This window comes from Odontesthes bonariensis, chromosome 10 (assembly GCF_027942865.1).
Source record: "Odontesthes bonariensis isolate fOdoBon6 chromosome 10, fOdoBon6.hap1, whole genome shotgun sequence".
NCBI lineage: Eukaryota > Metazoa > Chordata > Actinopteri > Atheriniformes > Atherinopsidae > Odontesthes > Odontesthes bonariensis.
In genome coordinates, this window is record NC_134515.1 from 11,010,278 (window position 1) to 11,033,154 (window position 22,877).

The 22,877-nt window shown below is 39.6% G+C and overlaps 2 protein-coding genes across 3 annotated transcripts in view; both read right to left on the reverse strand.

Moving 5' to 3' along the window:
- Window positions 1–523: 523 nt before the first annotated feature.
- Window positions 524–4,831, reverse strand: dpm1 (dolichyl-phosphate mannosyltransferase subunit 1, catalytic). The gene is made up of 9 exons (XM_075475583.1): window positions 4,648–4,831; window positions 4,294–4,393; window positions 3,507–3,540; window positions 3,351–3,427; window positions 3,115–3,140; window positions 2,897–2,992; window positions 2,743–2,811; window positions 2,546–2,660; window positions 524–1,007 (listed from the first exon to the last, which is right to left on the reverse strand). Exons 1-9 carry the CDS (start codon window positions 4,776–4,778, stop codon window positions 903–905), a joined length of 753 nt encoding a protein of 250 aa, XP_075331698.1. The 5' UTR covers window positions 4,779–4,831; the 3' UTR covers window positions 524–902.
- A 1,862-nt stretch (window positions 4,832–6,693) lies between these two features.
- Window positions 6,694–22,877, reverse strand: part of slc35h1 (solute carrier family 35 member H1) — an 81,686-nt gene continuing 65,502 nt past the window's right edge. For both annotated transcript variants that reach the window (XM_075476236.1, XM_075476234.1), the window contains 14 exons: window positions 21,743–21,820; window positions 21,406–21,492; window positions 21,241–21,294; window positions 17,869–17,964; window positions 17,694–17,747; window positions 17,572–17,625; window positions 17,441–17,494; window positions 12,551–12,622; window positions 12,423–12,458; window positions 11,670–11,736; window positions 11,376–11,564; window positions 9,810–9,887; window positions 9,534–9,695; window positions 6,694–7,432 (listed from right to left, as the gene is read on the reverse strand). In XM_075476236.1, coding sequence (XP_075332351.1) covers window positions 7,404–7,432; window positions 9,534–9,695; window positions 9,810–9,887; window positions 11,376–11,564; window positions 11,670–11,736; window positions 12,423–12,458; window positions 12,551–12,622; window positions 17,441–17,494; window positions 17,572–17,625; window positions 17,694–17,747; window positions 17,869–17,964; window positions 21,241–21,294; window positions 21,406–21,492; window positions 21,743–21,820 — 1,110 coding nt within the window. In that variant the 3' untranslated portion in view covers window positions 6,694–7,403. The remainder of the gene's footprint in view (window positions 7,433–9,533; window positions 9,696–9,809; window positions 9,888–11,375; window positions 11,565–11,669; window positions 11,737–12,422; window positions 12,459–12,550; window positions 12,623–17,440; window positions 17,495–17,571; window positions 17,626–17,693; window positions 17,748–17,868; window positions 17,965–21,240; window positions 21,295–21,405; window positions 21,493–21,742; window positions 21,821–22,877) is intronic.

Below are 22,877 nucleotides of genomic sequence, written 5' to 3' on the forward strand. Positions count from 1 at the left end.
GATTCCATGGTTTTCTATGTGCTGTTATGTCTATTTAAGTGTCAAACAGTTTGAAAAAGGGCTCCTCAAACCACACTCAACATCACACAGTTAACCAGCTGCTTGTTTGTCAGTTAAACACTTGCAAGATGCTTAAACTTTCAAAACCCACAAAGCCTGGCTGTTTCATGGGAGGTCTAGGATCCAAGCAGCCCCTTGCCTGCTTTATCCTGCCTTTCTTACGATAACTAGCATCCTGAGTGGATGTTAAATGTCTTTGTTTTAAATAAGTTCCGTGGAGCAGGTTGTCCATCGCCAGCAGGCCTGTGCCAGCGTGTGGTGGAGAGTATAAAAATGGGGCCTATTTAACCATTTTGTGCATGAGAAGCGCACAAGCTGGTGCCTGAGGTAATCGTCTTTGCATTCGGTTTTGTACTAAAAGCTCTACGAGGTTCAAATCTTGCACACATTGAGTGTATCAACATCCCTTCTTCACTCGTTTCAAGTTTCAGTTGGATTATGGATTAAAAAACAAACAAAGATAAAGCAGAGCCAGCAATACAAGCCGTTTAATTTTTATGTAAACAACAACAAAGCCGCACTTGGACGTGAACTTAAACCCATCTGATGTCCCTCTTAAAGCAGAGTTCAGTAAGCCGTCTGGCCTGGGAATGATCACTGTGCTCAGCCTGCGACCGATCAAGCAGGAAGTCGGGACTGCGAAGCACTTGTTTCTTCACTATTCTGGAAGGCTAATGATTGGGAATTATTTTACATTGTTTAACAGGGAGGACGTCTTCGTTGTCATTTGTGGAGGTGGAGCTGTTTTCCCCTCCCCTGATTACTATTCTGGTTTAACTCCTGTATCAAAGACGTTGACTTGGAGACTGACAGAGACACTCTTAAGACGAGTGTGTCGCTGATCACGTCGTGGCGAAGAGTGTGAGTAGTCCTTTCACAAATGACACGATCTCATTCCCTCCCAGCTTGGATTCTCCATAAACTCGATCCACAAATGAAATGGGTACCTGTGGTTTGGAAGAAGAGACAGTTGTTTTTCAGAGGATGTTTTTCCTACTTAAAAAAAAGAAAAAGTGAAGCTGCGTTAACCGTCTTCTTAAGTGTAACATAATGACCCCTTATGATGTGGTCCAGATCAGCGGTTCCCAACCGTTTTTGCACCACGGACCAGTTTTAATGTCAGACAATATTTTCATGGACCGGCCTTTAAGGTGAGAATATCATTTATTAAATTTGACTCACTCCCTGCTGCGTCCTGTGAGCCGAGAGAAAAAGTCAGACCTCAAAATCGCTTGGCGCTATTTTCTGTCTCCCTTCGTATCACTACGGGTAATGTAAACCGTGCAGACCGAAGTGCAGACCGAGCAGCAAACACCGTAACAGGCGCAGCTGTCGGCAGCACGCAGTGATATGAAGGGAGAGAAAATAGGGCCAAGCGATTGTGAGGTCTGACTTTTTCTGTTGAACGATTTTGTGATGCAAATGTATTACTCTTTTGAACGCATATTGTTTTGAGAAGCAAGACGCTTTATTTTTTAAACCCCAGCCAACTAGCCAGACTACTTTCGTCAACGCCAAAACGAGGCTGGAACTCGGCTCACAGGACGCAGCAGGGGGTAAGAAAATGTTCATAAATGATATTGCTAATATGGGATGTCATACAGCTTCATGTCAAAAGAGGCGAACTATCCCTTTAAATGCAGCTTCTTTTTCTTAGTGGTCATAGGCTCTTCTTCTGTCTCCTCACTGGGCCTTTTCCCCTTTGCAAAGAAACTTTCCAAAGACTGTTTTCTGTTTTTTACTCATTTTGCTAGCTTGTGGGTTTAATATTAGCGTTAATGTAACATGTGTCAAGAGTGACTCACAGACGGATGTAACAGACAGAATTCGGTCATTTTTCAAAATAAAACATTGTTCAGACTCGGATAATAAATAAAACGGAAATAATGTAAGTTATTTATGCTTTCTGTGCGGCCCGGCCCAAACACCCCACGGACCGGTACGGGGACCGCTGGTCCAGATGTAGAAAAATCTCTGAAACTGTTCTTTTAGAATATGGTGTCTGAAAAATCGAACTCAGATTTAAAACAACTACTTCTCAAAGTAGACCAGGTGTGACAGATGTGTGGTCTGAAGGCAGACCTCCTCCAATGAAGTTTTGATGTAGTTGGAAAAAAATAATAATAAATCTATGTAAATGCCCTTCTGGGTCACTAGTTTAAATCATGTTAAAGTTTTGCCCTTATTTCAGGGACGTTCTTCAAATCTAGGCTAAAAACCTACTTATTTAGGATTACTTTTAATACCCAGTAGCATGATGACACTTATCTTATTCGATTTTGTTGTATTTTATTGCTTTCACTTATTCTTCTCTTTATTTATTACCTGCTTTGGTACACCGTAAGGATTGTCTGTAAAGGGCTGATTAAATAAAGTACATTTACGTTTTCACACCCATAAGCGATGTCAAACACAGAGCTTTCAACAACACCGGTGCTGTGAACCGATTTTCCTCAAAATACAAGGAAGTAAACTAGGACCTCACCTCTCCTATCGTGTAGTTGAGCTGTCTGGCTCGGACGATCATCTCCATCTGAAACACGTAGCCCTTGGTCACGCACCGCTCCACCAGACTCTCCAACACCTTTTTCTTGTACAACCTGAGATTTTTAAAAAAGAAAAACAGCACGAGTGTGAGAAAACGCATCCATCTAGTCATCCCCAACCACTTGCAGCACTTACCTGAAGCTGCCTGTGAGGTCTGAAGCGCCCGGTCTCAACAACACTTGAGTCAAAAAGTTGGCCCCCCGGCTGAAAACACGAAGAAAATTAAAACTCAGCTACTTAACAATCAGGAAAATAAGATGTTACAAAGCACCGTTGACTAGCTGTTTACCTGATTAGTTTCCTACGCAGGTCCCAGCCGTAAACACCTCCATCGCCTTGGTATCGCGTACCAGACACAAGGTCGTAATCGCCCTCCTTCTGCTTCCTGATAAATGAGAATAAAATCACAACTGAAGACATCAACGATCCCTTGTTGCACTGGAACAAAATTTACATTCTGTCAGCCATGAATTGTCTCATTGTGCACAAACTGGAAAAAGCACTTACTCTATAAATTCAGGGATAAACTTGGGCTGCAATGAAAAATAAGAAATTAAATACCAAACTGTGCAGAAGTGAATCTGCTAAATTTAACAATTTAAAAAGGATATATATATATATATATATATATATAAATAAAAAAAGAGTATTTTTGGGGGGGTTTCAGGCTCTTTTTTTAGGACAAAACAAAATATCTGAGCGAGCAGTTATTCTGAAACAAAATGAAAACCAACGCTGCTTACATGATGAGAAAGATCTGCATCCATTATGATGATGTAGTTCCCAGTAGCGTGTTTAATGCCGTGGATGTAGGCAGTGCCTTTAAAAGGAAGCAAGATCCCGCCATTAACCGTTGAAGGTCATAGAGCCAATACACTAATTTACAGAGTCCAACTTACCCAGGCCTAATTTTTTTGCCCTCGGCCGTAGAAGCTGAAACACAAAAGATTTAAGGAATACATGATCTTATTTTCTATGGTCTGAGCAGATATTACATATACCAACTTTCTACTGTAGATACAATACAATGCAAGTCTTGAACCAGCCCTCATTTCTTTATATACTGATAGGAAAATGAGAAATATGTGCAGCGGTTTATTGGAACATGCATACTTAAAACAAAATGCTGTATAAAGAAGCTATTAGCTTAAATAATAATCATCTTGTCGGTGAAAAAATACTATTTTCTGTCTGTCAAACTGTGGTATCTTTGGTATTATTTGTTGATGCAACTAAAAGAAATGGGAATAAATGTTTCTGTGACCGTCTGCAAGTAACAAAGTGGCTAAAGATACAATTAAAATGAATGTGTTGACACAACACTGGTTTGTCCCTTGAGTTAAGCGACTTTTTAAAATGTTTTTATGCATTTAGTGGCTTAACAAACAAACAAACTGCAAACTGCAAACTGAAAATGCTCATATACATGGACTGGATTAAGAATGATTCTTTTAAAAGCAGCCGGTGTCCAAAGACAAAAAAGTGAAAGAACTTAAGAAAATCTGGAGAACTATACTCAAGGCCGCTTTAAAAGTGGACTAAAAGATCTAGCTGCTTGGAAGCAAAATATAAAGAAAATAGGGGTACTTTATCTTAAAATATTGTACCTTAATGCCCTATAACTTAAAATGTTCGACTTTATGAGTAATTGGTGCTCCTCAAAGTAAAATATTCATTAGTACTTACTATTTTGTTCTCTCCATACATTTTCTGCAACTGCTCTGCCACTTCAAGGGTTCCATCTGGGCTTCCGTCGTCGATCACAATGATCTCATAGTTGTATCCACTGTAAATTCAACAAATTCAACAGAAGAAGGAGCGTTTGTCACGGCCATGTAGCAATGTCAAACACACACAAGACACAGGTACAAACAGAGAAGCGTTATGGCAAGCTACTTAACCTTAAAAACGCAATCTCCTAAGTTGGGAACACAGAGCCGAGCGGCCGACACTTGTTAGCTCAACTGACAGCTCATCACTGGCAGCCGTTAACGTTAGCTTGTAGCAGCCGAGCGGCTTTGCTAGCTTGCAGGAACTCACCTTTCCCCGAAATATTTAACCAAAAGCCACACTATCAGAGGGAGGTTTTCCCTTTCGTTGTAGGTAGGCAGTAGCACAGAGTATTTGTCCCCACTTTCTCGGTTTGGTTGTGGAGTTTTTCGGCTTGCCATGGCGACATGAAACAAACGTAATCACAGAACTCAAAGCTAAAAGAGTGCTCCGCCACTTCCGGTCTGGTATTTTTCAAAACAAATCCACGATAGGTTTGGCAATGTTGGCAGTAGTTTCTGCTTGCTTAATCAGTTCAACACATACTATTCAGACAGTAAAATCCTGCATCCAAGATTTTATTCAATTATGTACAACACGCACAGTGTAATAAAATGATTAAATATCCAGAGAAGCCATTTAAGAATAAATATTATCCTTTGATACATTTTTAAGTATCAATACCATCAAAGTTGGTAAAGATTGTACTTATTTGTGTACTTTTTGATCATTTGTAGATTTGTGACCGCATCATACAGTAATTTTAGTAAGAATCACAATATTCCAAAACATTTGATGCACAAATATAATATAATGCTTTAAATACTTTTTACTAATTTGTAATCATTCATAGCTGCATTTCATCTTCTGTAATTTATAACAATTGTATAGCATGCTGAACTATCCCATCCTCTTCATGACATACTTCTGCACAATGACAGCAGAACTTGTCTCCAGAAAACTCATTTCCAATCAACTCCAAGAACACTTGGGTGAATCATTCAGCTTTCAGCGTTAGTCAACTCACCTCTACACACTACGATCATAATTACACTCTACAGACCGAGGTAAGTTTGTGCTGTGTGACTTTTTGTTAGTCGGAATTTCCATTTAAAATTTGCTTCCTGGTCCTTTAGAAATTATGGTTGGTTAAAGACTTTTTCCCTGTATTATAATAAGAATAATCTGAGCAAAAATGTTTTAAATAGTACATACAATGCAATTAAGCTGTAATGAACATCAATATATGAAAAGGAGTGTGTACAGTGTGTAGTGTAATAGAAAACTGTTAAGATTATACAAGCCTGATAGTCATCCTTTAATATGCTTTCTTCAGCACAGCCTGAACCCTCTTCAGCAAGCTTCCTTAGATTTTGGTTGATTTTTGTTTAGTTCTCATTTAAAAATGATTCCACACCCTTCAGTAATGTTGAGCTCTATGGAGGCCAACTTATGACTTTCACTTATTATTATTATTATTATTATCATCGCAGTTTTCAGCTAATAGCTCAGGACATCACTTGTAGATACTGTTAATCTAATGTAGATAGTTTTTCAGGCCTCAGTTTTTTTTAAGGACACACAGCACACCATGCTGAGATATGCCAAGTTTTCACACTGAGATTTCTTTGGTGTTTTCTGTAAATGGAACTAAAAAGATATAAACTAATTATGTGAAGTTGTCTGTTCTGTGTCGACACAGCACTGATTTATCCCTTGGGTTAGGTGCTGTTTTTATGCTTCAATAATTATAGGGTAAGCGTTCCTGAAGGCTGGAGAACTATTGCTCACGACCACTTTAAAAGATAATAAGAAAGTCTGTTGAAGCAAAATATAATTATATATATTTTTCACTTTCCCATTATGCTGCCGCTGTGTCAGAACTATTCTACTTGCTCTATGTGCTTTAAAAAAAAAAGAGAGCTTGTAATATAGTGTTTGACATTCTGGAAAAAGATCTCACAATAGTGAGACAAACGTTGCTCATCAGGATCCTCACAAGTTTATTTCAACTGGGTATTTGTAAGTTATAAAACTGTATTGATCAGCACAAGATCGAGCTTCAGTCTTTTAGGAAGTTGATGACCTTTGCTTTGAAAAATAAACTAACCTTTATCAGAGAGGATATGACTGAGGGTAACTTTGCAAAGTCTCTCACAGGCTGGTGGGAACTTCCTTTATACTCTTCAAAATAAACACAACAGTTCTCTCCACCGTGGTTCCCACTGCAAGCTGATTTTGCTCTACACTACGCCCACAATTCTCTGTTTCTCAACACCAAAGCCACTTGACTAAAAAGAAAAACAAGACACTTGATTCGACAAATTATGGGATTTTAATCCAAAAAGATTTTAGAATAAAAATATAACGTACATCTAGCATTCTCTTTCTCATTCAAACATATAATGTTCATCACCCTCACCCTAAGAAATCTGAAAATGTAAACATGAACTGCAAGTTATAAAATATACACGGATAAAAAGATGCAGCAAGTACAGTAAACATGTACAAATGACAACAGACACTCTCACAGTATCATTGAAACCATAAAAAAAAGCTTTCATATCATGGATTACATATTTTTCATTATCTCTGAGGCAGTTGAGGTTAGAATGCAAATATATAAAGAACACAAATGGCTAAATTGTTTGACTTGATACAGTGCATAAGTACATAGAAATAATAACAAAAGCTTTCAGTGCGAATATGTTGCGAATGATGGTACTCAACTGATCCCACTAGGAAAATGTTTTCCATTCATCATTAAACATTTGAGCCTCCACTAGACGACTAACTTCTCTGCAGTTTTTAAAAGGCAAACACCAATCAGGGGACATGGAGCGATTCCTTCTGCATCGTTTCACGTTGCCACACACTGTGTGGTTCAGCCTAAGCATCATTCATCATGTCAAATTTCTTCTGCGATGCCATTCTCAGTCTGCCATTCGGCTCCAAAGGAACGAATCGCAGCCCTTTCATGCAGATGTTCATCAGCGTACCACAGCTGCCTGCGTGTTAATACCCCCTTAGGGCTGGTAGCCATAATAAGGGTCCTCTGGATAAAGAAACACACACACACACACACAAGAGTCAACAGTTTAAAACAGTATCATTTATCAATGTATTTCGCTGTATAGAAAGTTTTGATCCGGAAAAAGTATTCGCTATAAAGTAGGGCTGGGCGAGTTAACTCGTTATTATTGCGTTAACACGTTGATTATTTAACGCAGATAAATATTTTATCACGCATTACATATATATATATATATATATTGTGCCTTTAATGGATAGGAAAGTTCAGAGAGACAGGAAGCAGGGGGAAGAGAGAGGGGGAACAACACGCAACACAGAGCCGTCCGATGTGGGACTCGAACCGGGGCCAGCTGCAGCGAGGACTGTAGCCTCTTGTACATGGGGCGCCTGCTCAACCCACTACACCACATATCATCCCTGTTTTATTATTTATTTTATTATTGTAAAAGTCTGTTTCTCACAGGCTTTTATTTTGTAAAAGTCTTTTGCTGTCTGCTGTGGAACAGGAAAAGAAAGTAATTGGCGGATCCACCAAACATGGAGAAGGGTACAGAACTTTTACTCGGTCATTTTCATTTTAAAGTTCTTCCAGACGGCGGAGTCGACAGAACCAAAGTCATCTGTAAACACTGCCAAGTTGAATTGTCTTCTCAGCGTAGTAGTTCCAGTCTAAAATATCACTTAAAGGCAAAACACACAACTGATAGCAGCAAGTCATTCAAGGAAACAGACAGTGGAGCGAGGCTTCTACATAAAAACTACAGAAAGATGCTGATGTTAAAAGTGTGTTTGCACAACAAATGTTATGGCACTTTCATTTATATGGCAGCACATTTAAAATAAAACTAAATGCTAAAAGCTATACACTACTTTTGAATTCATTTTTTTTATTTTGCGTACAAATGCGATTAATCGTGATTAATCAGGGAAATTATGTGATTAATTAGATTAAAAATTTTAATCGTTGCCCAGCCCTACTATAAAGTTGATATAATTAGGAGTTTCTCAATGGTGATGGATCATGCTATTCTGCTCCCTCATGCTTCCATACGTCACCAACTGTGTGGAGGCAGCACGTACAAAACCAACACTAATCCAGTTTATACGCTACAGGTGGAAGCTATAAGAATCGTGACTGGATCAGATTATTATGAGCCGACCAACGGGATATTCATTAAACTGTCATTGAGCGAGAGGCAGCACACACCCTGGACAGGTGGCCAGTCACCTGGCATCACAGGGCTAGTAGTTATCATTCGTTACGAAATACAGTGAATTATGGACATGTGACAGGACTTGGCATTCTGCTTTGAAAGAATTACAGCGCTTTAAAGGGATAGTTCGCCTCTTTTGACATGAAGCTGTATGACATCCCATATTAGTAATATCATTTACGAACATTTTTTTACCCCCTGCTGCGTCCTGTGAGCCGAGTTCCAGCCTCATTTTGGCGTTGACGAAGGTAGTCCGGCTAGTTGGCTGGGGCTTAAAAAGTAAAGCGTTTTACTTCTCAAAACAATATACGTTCAAAAGAGTAATACATTTGGATCACAAAATCGTTCATCCAGAAAAAAATCAGACCTCACAATCGCTTGGCCCTATTTTCTCTCCCTTCGTATCACTGCCTGCTGCACCTGTTACGGTATTTGCTGCTTGGAAGCAGGGGACTGCTCGGTCTGCAAGCCAAAATAGCGCCAAGCGATTGTGAGGTCTGACTTTTTCCTGTTGAACAATTTTGTGATGCAAATGTATTACTCTTTCGAACGCATATTGTTTTGAGAAGCAAAACGCTTTATTTTTTAAGCCCCAGCCAACTAGCCGGACTACTTTCGTCAACACCAAAACGAGGCTGGAACTCGGCTCACAGGACGCAGGAAGTCAAATTTAATAAATGATATTGCTAATATGGGATGTCATACAGCGTCATGTCAAAAGAGGCGAACTATCCCTTTAATACCTTGCTTAATAAAACTGAGCATTCTTATTTCCTCTCACCAATCTTAACTGATCTGGAACTCGACCCGAATCACTATATCATGTCCCGTCTCCGTGCGATTCTCTGAGTCCTCACACCTTAATATTTACACGATGTTCGTCATCACAGGCCACTCTCAGCTGCTAACCTGGTTGCTGGGGAACAGTTTGGCAGCCTCCACTGCTGTCACACACACCCGGGGGTCCAATCTCGCCCGGCTGCCCAGGAGGTCCCGGGATTCCTGCTGGTCCAGACTTGCCATCATCTCCTTTGGGACCTGGGTCTCCCAGCTTGGACTCCCCTGGAGGACCTTCGGACACACACATCAAACAGTTATTATATCCAGACACCACTTTGTGGTTGTGATCTGTCATTTATTCGACACTAGAGTGACACATGAAACAAATGACTGGTGGAGAGCTACCTGAAAACCCTTTGATCCCTGGGGATCCATGGACATTGTTCCCAGGACCACCTTTCTCCCCGGCCACACCTCTCCTTCCTGCAGGAACGGAAGAGATCAATCAACCCAATGACTTGTGTGCAACAGCATCTGTTTAGATCAGAGTTACTCATTGCGCGGCTCAATGGATCGGTTTTTAATCAAAAAAGGGCAAAAACCAGCACAAAAACCATGCTCATCTTGAATGTCTCACTATGATTACAACAACAAACTACAAATACAACATGAAGAAAGTCAAGGACATGCATGCCAGCTTCCGTTCATCCCAGTATTAAGGTAAATGTGGTCTTAATTGAAAATGTATTGGCTGTTTTGTTTCTTTTTTTGTGGGATGTTTTATATGTAGAATGCATATTTGCAAAAAGGGGACTTTAGTATGTTGTCGTAAAAGTGGCTCTTCCCTTGATTTTGCTCTGTCAATGTGGCTCTTGTGAGACAAATAGTGGTGAACCTGTGTGAAGTTGGCACCCCATATGTTGAAAATATATAAATATATATAAATATAAATATAAAAGCATTTTGGTTTCTTTTGTGAATCGTTTGTGCACGATTGTGCACGATTGTGCACGATTGTGCAGGCAAAATCAGCGTTTGTGTACAAACCGTCTTGAAGATATTTAACTATTAAGAGGTTGGTGACCTTAGGTCACTCAGCACCCCATTAGCATCCAAATGACTTGAAAATCAAGTTAATTTTTCCTGCACAAAATCGTTTGTGCAGGCAAAATTAACATTTGTGCACAAACCATTTTCATGTTTTTTGACTTTTAAGTTTTTGAAAGTTTTGAAAGCTATTACAGCTTGAACTCTTTTGGGAAGGCCATCCACAAGGTTGAGGAGTGTGTTTTTAAGAGGTAGAGGCCCGTTCCAAACTGTTCTCACAAGGTTGGGAGCATGGAATTGTCAAAAATGTTTTGGTACCCTGAAGCTGTAATAGCTGCAAAAGGTGGACCTATTTACCAAAATTAAACTTAATCATGCCTTACCAATCTGAAAATATGAAGACAACCCTTGTGATTGCATAAATACTAATGTTTGATCAGTTGACCAATGCTAACTTATGTTTATGGCCACAATAGTGCAAAATAGGGGTATATAATCACAACAGTGGGCTACAATACTCAACATTTTTACACCTCTGGTAAATAATGACTGCCAAGACATATTGATGGGGTGGTGAGTGACCTACTTTCAAAAAATTAAAAGTTAAATTATAAAAAAAACTATTTGTTCACAAACATTAATTTTCCCTGCACAAACGTGCACAAACGATTCCAACCATTTTCAAGTCATTTGGATGTTAATGGGGTGCTGAGTGACCTAAGGTCACCAACCTCTTAAAAGTTAAATATCTTCAAGACGGTTTGTGCACAAACGCTGATTTTGCCTGCACAATCGTGCACAAACGATGCACAAACGAACCAAAATGCTTTTATTCATATTTTCAACAGATGGGGTGCCAACTTCACACAGGTAAATAGTGAGTATCTCTGGTTGAAACTAACCATCTGCCACACAAAGTCTTACCCTGTTCACCAGGATATCCAGGTCTGCCAGGCCTCCCCCTTGTGCCAACATTCCCCTGGGTGCCCCTGCCACCTGGGGGGCCCCTGGCACCTGGTATACCTGGTTCCCCCGGGGGTCCGACAGGCTCCTCAATAGGAGCCGGCTTACGACTAATCTCATTAATGTACATGTCAAGCTTCAACACCTCCTCTGAAAAACAACAACATGTTGCTGCATATGTGGTTTTCATCTTATGGGGACTTGGAAAACTTTGATTTTTTTTTTTCTACACCTGCACAATAACACAGTACTTACTATGTACTAGCTGCTCACAGGCTTGTGTGACCAGCTGATAGATCATGGCCATCGACTGAGGTTCTCCCTGTAAAACACCAGCAGATTCACCCACTATTGCTTCAATAAAAAGCAATCCAATACAATCTTAACCTTGCTATGAACTTATCAAATCAAATCAAATTTATTTGTATAGCACATTTCATGTACAAAACAATTCAAAGTGCTTTTACATAAAATAAAAGCATTGCAGCAGGGAGTGGAAGAAGCATTAAAAATACATAAAAGAATATAAAGAGAAACAAATAAAATCATTTAAATGAATTTAATAACAAGCAACAGTCCAGATAAATTAAAAGATATCGTGCAGATTTCCTGCATAGACACATGAGAAAAGAATGTTTTTAACCTGGATTTAAAAATGTCTCCATTTGGTGAAAGTTTAATCTCCACTGGCAGTTTGTTCCACTTGTTTGCAGCATAACAGCTAAATGCTGCTTCTCCATGTTTAGTCTGGACTCTGGACTGGACCAGCTGACCTGAGTCCTTGGATCTCAGAGCTCTGCTGGGTTTATATTCTCTGAACATATCACAGATGTATTCTGGGCCTAAACTATTCTGGGATTTGTAAACCATCAGCAGGCTTTTAAAAATCTATTCTGTGACAGACTTGCTGAGATGCCTCATAATGCTTTTTAGCGCTTCACTGAAAAGCAGCGACTGAACTGAATTTGATAAACTGTTCCTCGAATAGATCATGAAGGCATAACCCACCTTTTCGCCTCGCTCCCCTTTATTTCCTGGCAAACCCTGTGAAATCAAATATATATACGAGCGTAAAGTTAGAACACCAAATGTGTGGAGATACGCTACTGCTGCTGCATCTGACCCTCTGGTCTCACCGAGGGTCCAACAGTTCCTGAGTGCCCCCGCTCCCCAATGGGTCCTGGGTGTCCTGGCATTCCTTGGAAACCCTACACAATAGAAATAGATGAAAAAGAAGAAACGTACAGAGCCGTTGGATGCTAACACTGCTATTATAAAACTTGGGTGCAGTCCTCAAGAGTTTTTTCACCGCTAATATGAATAAACAGGAAAAATGACACCCTAAGACACCTTTTTTTTCTTTCTTTCATTGGTGTCAAAGACTCCTTCAAACAGAAACAACAAGTTTGTAGGAATAAGTTCAAATGGATTTGGTTTCAAAGCTGCTGCGTGGGAAGACACCACCAACCCACAAGCTCCACTAAACAAAGTCCCGATGACTGAGAAACTGGACTCTGAGAAATGTTTCTTATTCGTTCTGACAGCAGTTCTTGGTAAATGAGTTTTAAGTCCAATTTTTAGCTTCTGAAGTTTTTTTTTTTTTTTATATTTGGAAAAAAATTCAAATACTCTTTAACTCTCTAATTCTAGTGTCTGATTAGCTGTGCTGCCGCTCGCCTCCTAGCTGGAACACGTAAGAGGGAGTACGTTACCTCCCATTTTAGCCTCCCTCCACTGGCTGCACTGGATAAAATGCCCCTCCAAATAGAAGTAAAAAAAAACAACAAATACAAGACGTTTTTGCTTGAAATAAGCAAAAAAAATCTGCCAATGGAACTAGTGAAAATCGGCTTGTCAAGATTTCTTGAAATAAGATGTGATATTTAGGACTTTTGAGATAAAAGTGATCTTGAAATTAGCTTGAAAATCTCTTCAAAAGTAAAAGAAAACCTGTTTCATATGATATGTGACTCAAAACAATTTGTTTTCTTCATTTAACAAGATATTCCAGATGTATTGTCTTCAAACAAGTCCCTATATCTGGCTGAAATAGTACTTGTTAGGCAGTTGTGTGATATTTTGACTAGAAATGAGACAAATATACTTGGTAAGACTGATTTTTTCCAGTGTGCCTGTGCATTTTAGAGTCCATTTTAAGATTCTTTTACTTGTTTTTAAATCTTTAATAAAGGGACTCGCCCTCTCTGAGCTGCTCCATCCTAATGTTCCTGCCCGGTGCCTCAGGTCAGCTGATCAGCTGCTCCTGGAGGCACAGAGGGCTAAACTAAAGCTTAGAGGAGACGGAGCCTAAACTGTGGAACGATCTCCCATTTCACATCAGACGAGCCCCTTCACTGCCCATTTTTAAAACCCGTCTTAAAACCCTTTTTTCTTCCCTGGCTTTTAACCCAGCATGAGACTCTGTTTCTGTTATTGTTTTAATATTGTTATTGTTTATTATTGTTTTTACATTGTTCTCTTCAAGGTAAACACAAGAAACTTGTGCTAAAGGAAATTAAAAAAAATGGACCAGACTCAGTGAATAATTTCCTTTACTCCCTATAATATAGATCAGTGAGCAGTGCTGACCAACATGTCATTGGGGTCATCAGGTGGGAACCTCCTTTCATCAGTGTTTCGTCTAGTTGGGCCCACGACACCTCCAGGAGGCTAGACAATGACCACTGGCGTCCCAGAGTCACCCCCTAATGCCAGCCATCACTGCTCCTCACACCACAACAACCATCTTTCTTTTTTTTTTTCTTTTCTTTTTTTTTTACAGCCACAAGCTATCTCAGCCTCTCACCAACTGCACACCAGTCACAGCGGGGTGGGGATGCAAACCCTTGTTCGGGTAGGGGGTAATGAAAGTATAGAGGGTGTCAGAGGTGGAGGCAGGACAAGACACACTGGCAGATTCAGCAGACAAACTCACCTAAACAGTCCTTTAATATATTCTTATGTTTTATGCCTTATACTTTGTGTTGTTATTCATGTACAGCACTTTGTTTCAGCCACGGCTGTTTTAAAGGGCTTCATAGGGTGACTCTAAATTGTCCCTAGGAGTGAGTGTGAGGGTGCATCGTCTCCATGTGGCCCTCTGATGGACTGGCGACCGGTCCACGTTATACCCTGCCTCTCGCCCAATGACAGCTGGGATAGGCTCCAGCTAAATTGGATCCATTCAAAATTGGATTAAGCGGGTAAAGATAATGGCATGGATGGATTTGAGCATTTCCATCCATTACAGTGGTTATTACATAGGATGAGCACTAGGTGGCAGCAATTCTCCATCCAGAACAGCAGCAGAGGACAGAGCGATATGATGAAAACTCTTATGGATAAAAAAATAAAATAAAATAAAATAGCTGTGAAAAAAATGAACATGATAGAAAACCTGACAACAAAATACTCAAATGAACAATACTTTTCAACAACACAATTAAGTCATCTCACACACACAAAAGCCTTTTTACTATATTTTGAGCAACTGTTAACAATATCTAATTATTGTTTGACAGGCTGTACTTGCATTACTATGCAGTCATATAATTACTGTGGAAGAAATTGGTCTTAAATGACAGTAATTTTGGTTATAATAATAAATAAAAAAAACATTACTAAGTAAAATAAGTATTAATAATAATAATAATAATTATTATTAATCTGGTTTCTTACTGTAATGGAAATATTGTGAAGCTAATAACTTCCAGGAAAAAGTAAACAACAAATACATAGAAATAAGTCATTTTTAAAGCAAAATCAAATCTGTAAATACTTGTAAATATTAATAATATAATATATAATATTATATATTATATACACTTTGTATATAATATATCTTAAGATCCAATGCCTTCCTCAATTTATCTATTCCCAAAGCCCGGACTGTCTTTGGACGTGGTGCCTTCCGTTTTGCTGCAGCATATGACTGGAACGCACTTCAACACACCCTGAAACTGTCTGTCCTCACCCCAATCTCTGTCTTCAAAACAAACCTGCTCCAAGCCACAGTTGATTCCTGCACTTGTTAATATGCCCTCCCGCCATACTGTTTACTGTTTGTCTGTATTTTGTTTTGTACTGTATTTATTTATTTTATTATTTTTACTGATTTCTTTTGTTGTGTATTTTATATAACCCTATTCTTTTAACTGTTAGCTCCTCCTCCCCCTTCCCTTTATCGAGCCTCTGCTCGTTCAGGCTGCTATTGAAAATAAGAATTTTTGTTCTTAATTGCTTGCCTGGTTAAAAAAAAGGTAAATAATTTCAGCCACGGCTGTTTTAAAGGGATTTATAGGGTGACTCTAAATTGTCCCTAGGAGTGAGTGTGAGGGTGCATCGTCTCCATGTGGCCCTCTGATGGACTGGCGACTGGTCAACGTTATACCCTGCCTCTCGCCCAATGACAGCTGGGATAGGCTCCAGCTAAATTGGATCCATTCAAAATTGGATTAAGCGGGTAAAGATAATGGGATGGATGGATTTGAGCATTTCCATCCATTACAGTGGTTATTACATAGGATGAGCACTAGGTGGCAGCAATTCGCCATCCAGAACAGCAGCAGAGGACAGAGCGATATGATGAAAACTCTTATGGATAAAAAAATAAAATAAAATAAAATAGCTGTGAAAAAATTAACATGATAGAAAACCTGACAACAAAGTACTCAAATGAACAATACTTTTCAACAACACAATTAAGTCATCTCAAACACACAAAAGCCTTTTGACTATATTTTGAGCAACTGTTAAAGGGGAACTCCGGGGCATTTGAAGCGTGTTTCCATTGCTAGAGGTTGTCAAATAATGATAGTAGGACACAGAGAGGTGCACATCTGCGCTCCCTGTGTGAAGATCGCTCTGTCCGCACAGCATGTCATGCGAGGCTAATACGTGGTGGCTAAGGGGCAAGCGCTAACCCTTCCACGTAAAACAACAACTTGCACACTGCAGAAACGTCACACCACTTTATAACCCATCCGACAATAAAGTCACAAGCCTTACCATCAAAACCATATGCATGGTTCTCACATTACTGGCATGGGGACGTTACAAAACAACTTTATAAACAGCATGTCACTCACCGGCTGGTTGTAGGCTCGCGCATGTGAAAGCCCAGAAGAGTCGATGGAGAATAATCCCATATACAAAACAATTATCTTCTCTAGAAAAACTGCGTTCAAGTATTTAAAACATTACAACAATATTACTGGGCATGTATTGTTGTAATGTTTTAAATACTTGAACGCAGTTTTTCTAGAGAATATAATTGTTTTGTATATGGGATTATTCTCCATCGACTCTTCTGGGCTTTCACATGCACGAGCCTACAACCAGCCGGTGAGTTACATGCTGTTTATAAGCGATCTCCACACAGGGAGCGCAGATGTGCACCTCTCTGTGTCCTACTATCATTATTTGACAACCTCTAGCAATGGAAACACGCTTCAAATGCCCCGGAGTTCCCCTTTAACAATATCTAATTATTGTTTGACAGGCTGTACTTGCATTAATATGCAGTCATATAATTACTGTGGAAGAAATTGGTCTTAAATGACAGTAATTTTGGTTATAATAATAAATAATAATAAAAAAATTACTAAGTAAAATAAGTATTAATAATAATTAATAATAATAATAATTATTATTATTAATCTGGTTTCTTACTGTAATGGAAATATTGTGAAGCTAATAACTTCCAGGAAAAAGTAAACAACAAATACATAGAAATAAGTCATTTTCAAAGCAAAATCAAATCTGTAAATACTTGTAAATATTAATAATATTATATATTGCATCTTCAGTGAAAAAAGGTTCATTCTTAGTCATTTTAATGTCTTTACTTTTAAATATTACGTGCGTCTTAAGTGGAAACTGTCTCCTAATTCCGTACATCAGGACTCAATAAATATTTTATGTTAATTTCACAAGTTATCACTATTTCGAATATCTTGTGTTTTGGGGAGAATGTTGACCTTAAGGGTACACCAAAGTAAACAGAAGAAAATTAAATTAAACCTTACCCTGGGTCCTGTGAGACCAGGCGCACCGATGTTGCCCTCCACACCCCTGATGCCCTGTGAAACACGTTGGAGTGACATGAGGACGGATACACAGGTCAGCTGTTACCATTCATTAAGATCAAACAGCTCACCTTCGGACCTGGGATCCCCTCTTCTCCTTTTGGACCCGGAGGTCCTGGTAAACCCTGCAGGGAAAAAGAAGAGTAAGGTTTGAGGCAGATGAATGGATCTAAAAATTTCACTTTTAACTCACCTGTACTCCAGGTCGCCCAGGATCTCCCTTTTCTCCTCTTGCTCCTGGTGGACCCTGATCAGGACCATATCAAAACAGAAATTTTTTAAATTTTTTTGTTGTTCTAACCAGCTTAAAAACAAATTGTTACTGACACTATAAACAGGTGCAATGCAAGGCTAAGAGTTTAACCCACCATTTTGCCCTGCACCGTTATACCCCGAGGCCCTGCGCCGCCCACAGGTCCAAGGCCTCCCTCAAATCCAGGCTTTCCAGGGGGGCCCACCTCGCCCTGAGAGGGTCAACATAGAATAGAATAGAATAGAATAGAATAGAATAGAATAGAATAGCTTTATTGTCATTACACCTTACAGCATAACGAAATGTTATGCTGTAACATCCGGACAGACAACATGGAAAGCAGACAGGGGAGACAGGTGAGTATGGCCATGCGCTCACTGCTGTGCGCTGCCAGGAGGAGAGGGCACGCAGCTCATTGAAGAGCGCAGCCGCTCATTTGATAAAGGGAAAAAAAAAAGGAACCACATTAGGTGAGAGGAAGAGAAAAAAAAAAATCCTACTTCACACGTTACCCTTTATCAGGATACAGTTTGAGATCGCAAAAAAAAACCTCAGCACAAAAAAGCAACACATACACACAACATCAAGCAAGTGAAGAGGTGATGGGGAAGAGCACATGTTTACATAACAAACGTGGAGAACGGAATTCGTCTGATATGTAAAGAGATGCTCCAAAAGACACAGACACAGACACGCTGAAGCAGGGCAAAAAAAAAGGGAGGGAGGAGCAGAGAGAAAATGCGACCTCTTCCACCGAGAGCAAGAGAGGGAGTTAGTCAAGTGTCGCTTCAAAAGGTTGATTACTATGCACATACTCCCCCACTGTTTATGAAATCACATGTTATGAAGTTCAATGATCTGGTATATTACAAAATAATGCAAATAATGTATAGAGCTAAATACAAATTACTTCCTATCAGCATACAAAGGTTTTTCTCATCTCAAGAAACAAAGTATAATTTAAGAGACATATGCAAATTTACTGTACCAAAGGCCAAAAAAGAAATGAAAAGGAGATGCATATCTGTTGTTGGGGTTTCATTATGGAATGATGCTAATATAAATGTAAGAAATTGTAGTACATTTTTGGTTTTCAAAAGGATGGTTTTGAGGGCTACAAGTATTTATAATTTGTGAAGGATTTTGTGTTTATTTATGATTTTGCTTAATTATTCTATTTTTTTTTTACTTTATTGGATGCAATTCTGTTTTTTTGTCTTTTCTCTTTTTAATATTATTTTTCTTCTTACTTTAGTATTTGTAAAAAATATAGGTTCATGGGTAGCTTAATTTTGTTCAACAGGACAGGCTTAAATATAAGCATTACGCTTCAGCCTGTGCCTTTTCAGTCACTTAAAAAATGCTATGATTGTACTGAACACTTTTGTTGTATACCGTGTGACTGAATAAAACAAACAAACAAACAAACAAAACAAAACCGTTATGTCCAAAAAGGACAGAAAAATACCAGCGGCAGATTTAAACTTTTGCCAGCTACAGCAATTTATTAAAAAAAAAAATCAAAACGATCTAGAGTCAGGACAGATGTAAAAAAGAGACTAATTTGATGTAAACAACCTCTAATCTCAGACATTTTTGTAGCTTTCTGCACTGCTTTGCTCTTTTTACATCGTGTATCATGTAAGCAAAGTGGCTGTGACAGAACTGTCATGTTTGATCAAGTAAATATAGAATTTAAAAGGTCTTTGTTCACAGAGAAAGCTTGTCTGCCAACCTGTAAGCTGCACTGCGTGTATAGGTTTTAATTCATTAAATACAAATAAAGTGAAATAAATCTGTGCTCATGAATGTAGGTTGTTTTGTTACCAGCATCTCAAAAAGGGGAATTTTTACTTTTGCTCAACTAAAACCACCGAAATTGTACAAAAATCAAGCTTCTGAAAACCTGACTAACCTTACACATATGCCCACTGGATAGTGTAGGGGTAAGTGTAGGATAGTGAAGGGGTAAGATTGCCCCCTTTCGTGTAGGTGACCTGTGTCACGTCCATGGGGTTTTCCCCAAGTTTTTAGTTTTATGTATTTTCAAAACAAAAGCACCAATTGTATCGTAATGGCTTTCCCTATGATAAAAGGCAACGGGTATTTTATTTTGTGAAAATAACCGGAAGTGCGTTGCTCACTGCGGCTAGCTTTAGTAGCGGAGAATTCGTGGGAACAAAATTGTAAATAGCCGGTATTTTGTCAGAATTTCAACACGTTGGGGATCTAAACGACTACTTTCTCGCCTGAAAATGTTTCAAATGTTGCTAAAGTTTACAGAGTTTAGAGCTTAAGTGAAATCAGCTTCAGGCCGGCTGATTTCGGCTCGAGCAGGAGCAAAATGCATTGTGGGTAAACGCTCTGCATGCTGTTTGATTGATCAGTATGCTGTATGCAGAATGGAAGTATCCCGTATGAAAGTATGTAGTATGCGGTTTCAAACACAGCCCATGTTTGGTTTTAGTTTTGCCATTGTTTTCCCTCACTTCCCATGTTCAGTTCATTAGTTTCACTCACGTCACCTGCATTCATATTCCCCAGCTGCACTCATTTGTCAATCACTCCCAGTTTAGTATTTAGTTCCCAGGCTCCCCTTTCAGTTTGTGATTTTCTTTCCCTGAATTCATCATCTCCCTCATCTTGCCAAGTTAAGTGGTTTTTTTCATGCCATGTCAAGTGTTTTGTTTTGTTTTTCTTGTCACAGTTATATCCATGTTTTTGTCGTTTTGTTAATAAACCAAGTTTGCTCTTACACCTCTGAAGTCCGCATCCGTGTCCTGCCATCCCGCATTCTGACAACCTGGGTTCAAATCTGAAAGGTACTACCGCCAGTAGGGGTCCTTAGGCAAGACCCCCTTAAGTCAAAGCGTCTGCCAAATGCTTAAACAACAATAAACAACAACCCATAACTTTCATTTCTTAAGTGGATATAGATGCAGGCGTATTTATTGGAAAGCTGCTCTCATTCACTTATTTCTTTCAGTTTCTTTTGTCACACAGCTCAAGTCATGTGTCAACATGCTCCCGTGTGCGTTTACTGTTACGAGGGCGGAGGTTCTGTTAAATGGCGCAATCAAGCGGTAATGGTAGTCCAGCTGTGTGTCAACATGATCCCGTGTGCGTTTACTGTTAAGGGGACGGAGTCAAACGGTGCCATGATATGTCAAGTTCCTGACAGCCATTATATAAAGCAATGTTGCTGTGGCTTCAAATAAAAGACCTGCATACTCTGCACCCAGCATCCCTCCTCTGGCTGAAAAATCAAACTCTGTGTGAGAATCTTTGTAATATTTTGTAATATTTGTAATATTATTAACAAATAACAACTTGCTGCAGAACTGAGCTTCATCATGTCAACCTGACGCTAGACCAAGCCTTTCACATTCTCCCGTTGCAGTATGAGCCACTAGATTACACAACATCCTATACACCCGACATGTTGCCCGTGTCTTGTCACAGTCCAGAGAAATCGTTTTCATCTCACCTTGTGCCCTTGCTCTCCCTTCTCACCTTTCTCACCTCGAGGACCCGGCTTCCCCTGGGAGAGAGGACAACAAACTCAATGCCACTCAATTTATCAACCTCAGTCACATAGGAAATGATTCAAAAGAGAGACTCTGGGCTTATTTGAGCGCTTGTGGTGGCATACAATCGGTCCGGGGGACCCAGGAGCTCCGGGAATGTCAGAGGAACAGGTGCAGGCGTACGCAGGGGCAGGGCAGCTCTCCTCATCTCTCTGAGGCAAACGCACAGAATTAACAGTAAATATATTGAACATAAAGCTTTGCTCAATAGTGCACAACCCCTTCATAAAAATGATAAAAGCAATATGATCGGGATGGACGAAATGTATCGATGCGAGTCATTTTTTAGCAGGTTCTACCTTTAAATAAAAGGGTTTCAGACAGTGTCATCAAACAGAGTCCTTTTAAGCAAGCACTGTTCTACAGATAAAAAAAGGTGGCTGTGAATATTAACGCACTGACCAGTCCAGGCAGGTCACAGCAGGTATCCTCTGAAGCCCACGTGGTGTTACAGACGATCTCAAAGGTTTGCAGCTGGAACTAAAAACAACGAAGAACATTAGAAACAGATCAAGTCCTCAGGAACATCTTGTCTCAGAGTGATGCAGAAAAACTGCTCCATGCATTTGTTACTTCAAGATTAGACTACTGTAATTCTTTATTATTGGGCTGTCCCACATATTCTCTGAAAAGCCTCCAGCTGATCCAAAATGCTGCAGCCAGAGTTCTGATGAGATCTAACAGGAGAAATCATATAAATATAAATAATAAAGTCCAATTCAAGCCAATTGGAATTCAATTCATTGTAATCATAATTATTTTCAAAATAATTCAATTCATTCATATAGAGCCAATTCAAAAACAATTTCCCAGCTAAGGAAACCAACAAATTGCACCGAAACTTGTCTTCAGTCCAATCTCCCGTCCTGAGCGTGCCTGAGGCGACTGTGGAGAGGAACGACTCCCTTTGAACAGGAAGAAACCTCTGGCAGAACCAGAACCAGGAAGGGTGGCCATCCGCCTCCACCAGCTGGGGTTTGAGAGGACAGAAAAGAGGGAAAAACCCACTGTAACACCATTCAAAGGATACCTGTTGGAACAGGGAAACACGAGTTAATGACAGCAATAATGTCACATGTACATAATATCATTTGAGAAATCAAACAGGGGAAAAAGAGAGTAAAGAGAGTAAAGTGAGGAAAGGTGTGACAGATGAGCTCCCCCAGCAGTCTGGGCCTATAGCAGCTTAACTATGGGATGTTTCAGGATCACCTGAGCCATCCCTAACTATAAGCTTTATCAGAAAGGAAAGTTTTAAGCCTAGTCTTAAAAGTGGAAAGGGTGTCTGCTTCCCGGACATTTACTGGCAGCTTATTCCACAAGAGAGGGGCCTGATAACTGAAGGCTCTGCCTCCCATTCTACTTTTAGGGGCCTGATAACTGAAGGCTCTGCCTCCCATTCTGCTTTTAGGGGCCTGATAACTGAAGGCTCTGCCTCCCATTCCACTTTTAGAAACTCTGGGAACCTCAAGTAAACCTGCAGTTTGGGAACGAAGTGCTCCGTTAGGAAAATATCTTACAATGAGATCTTTAAGAT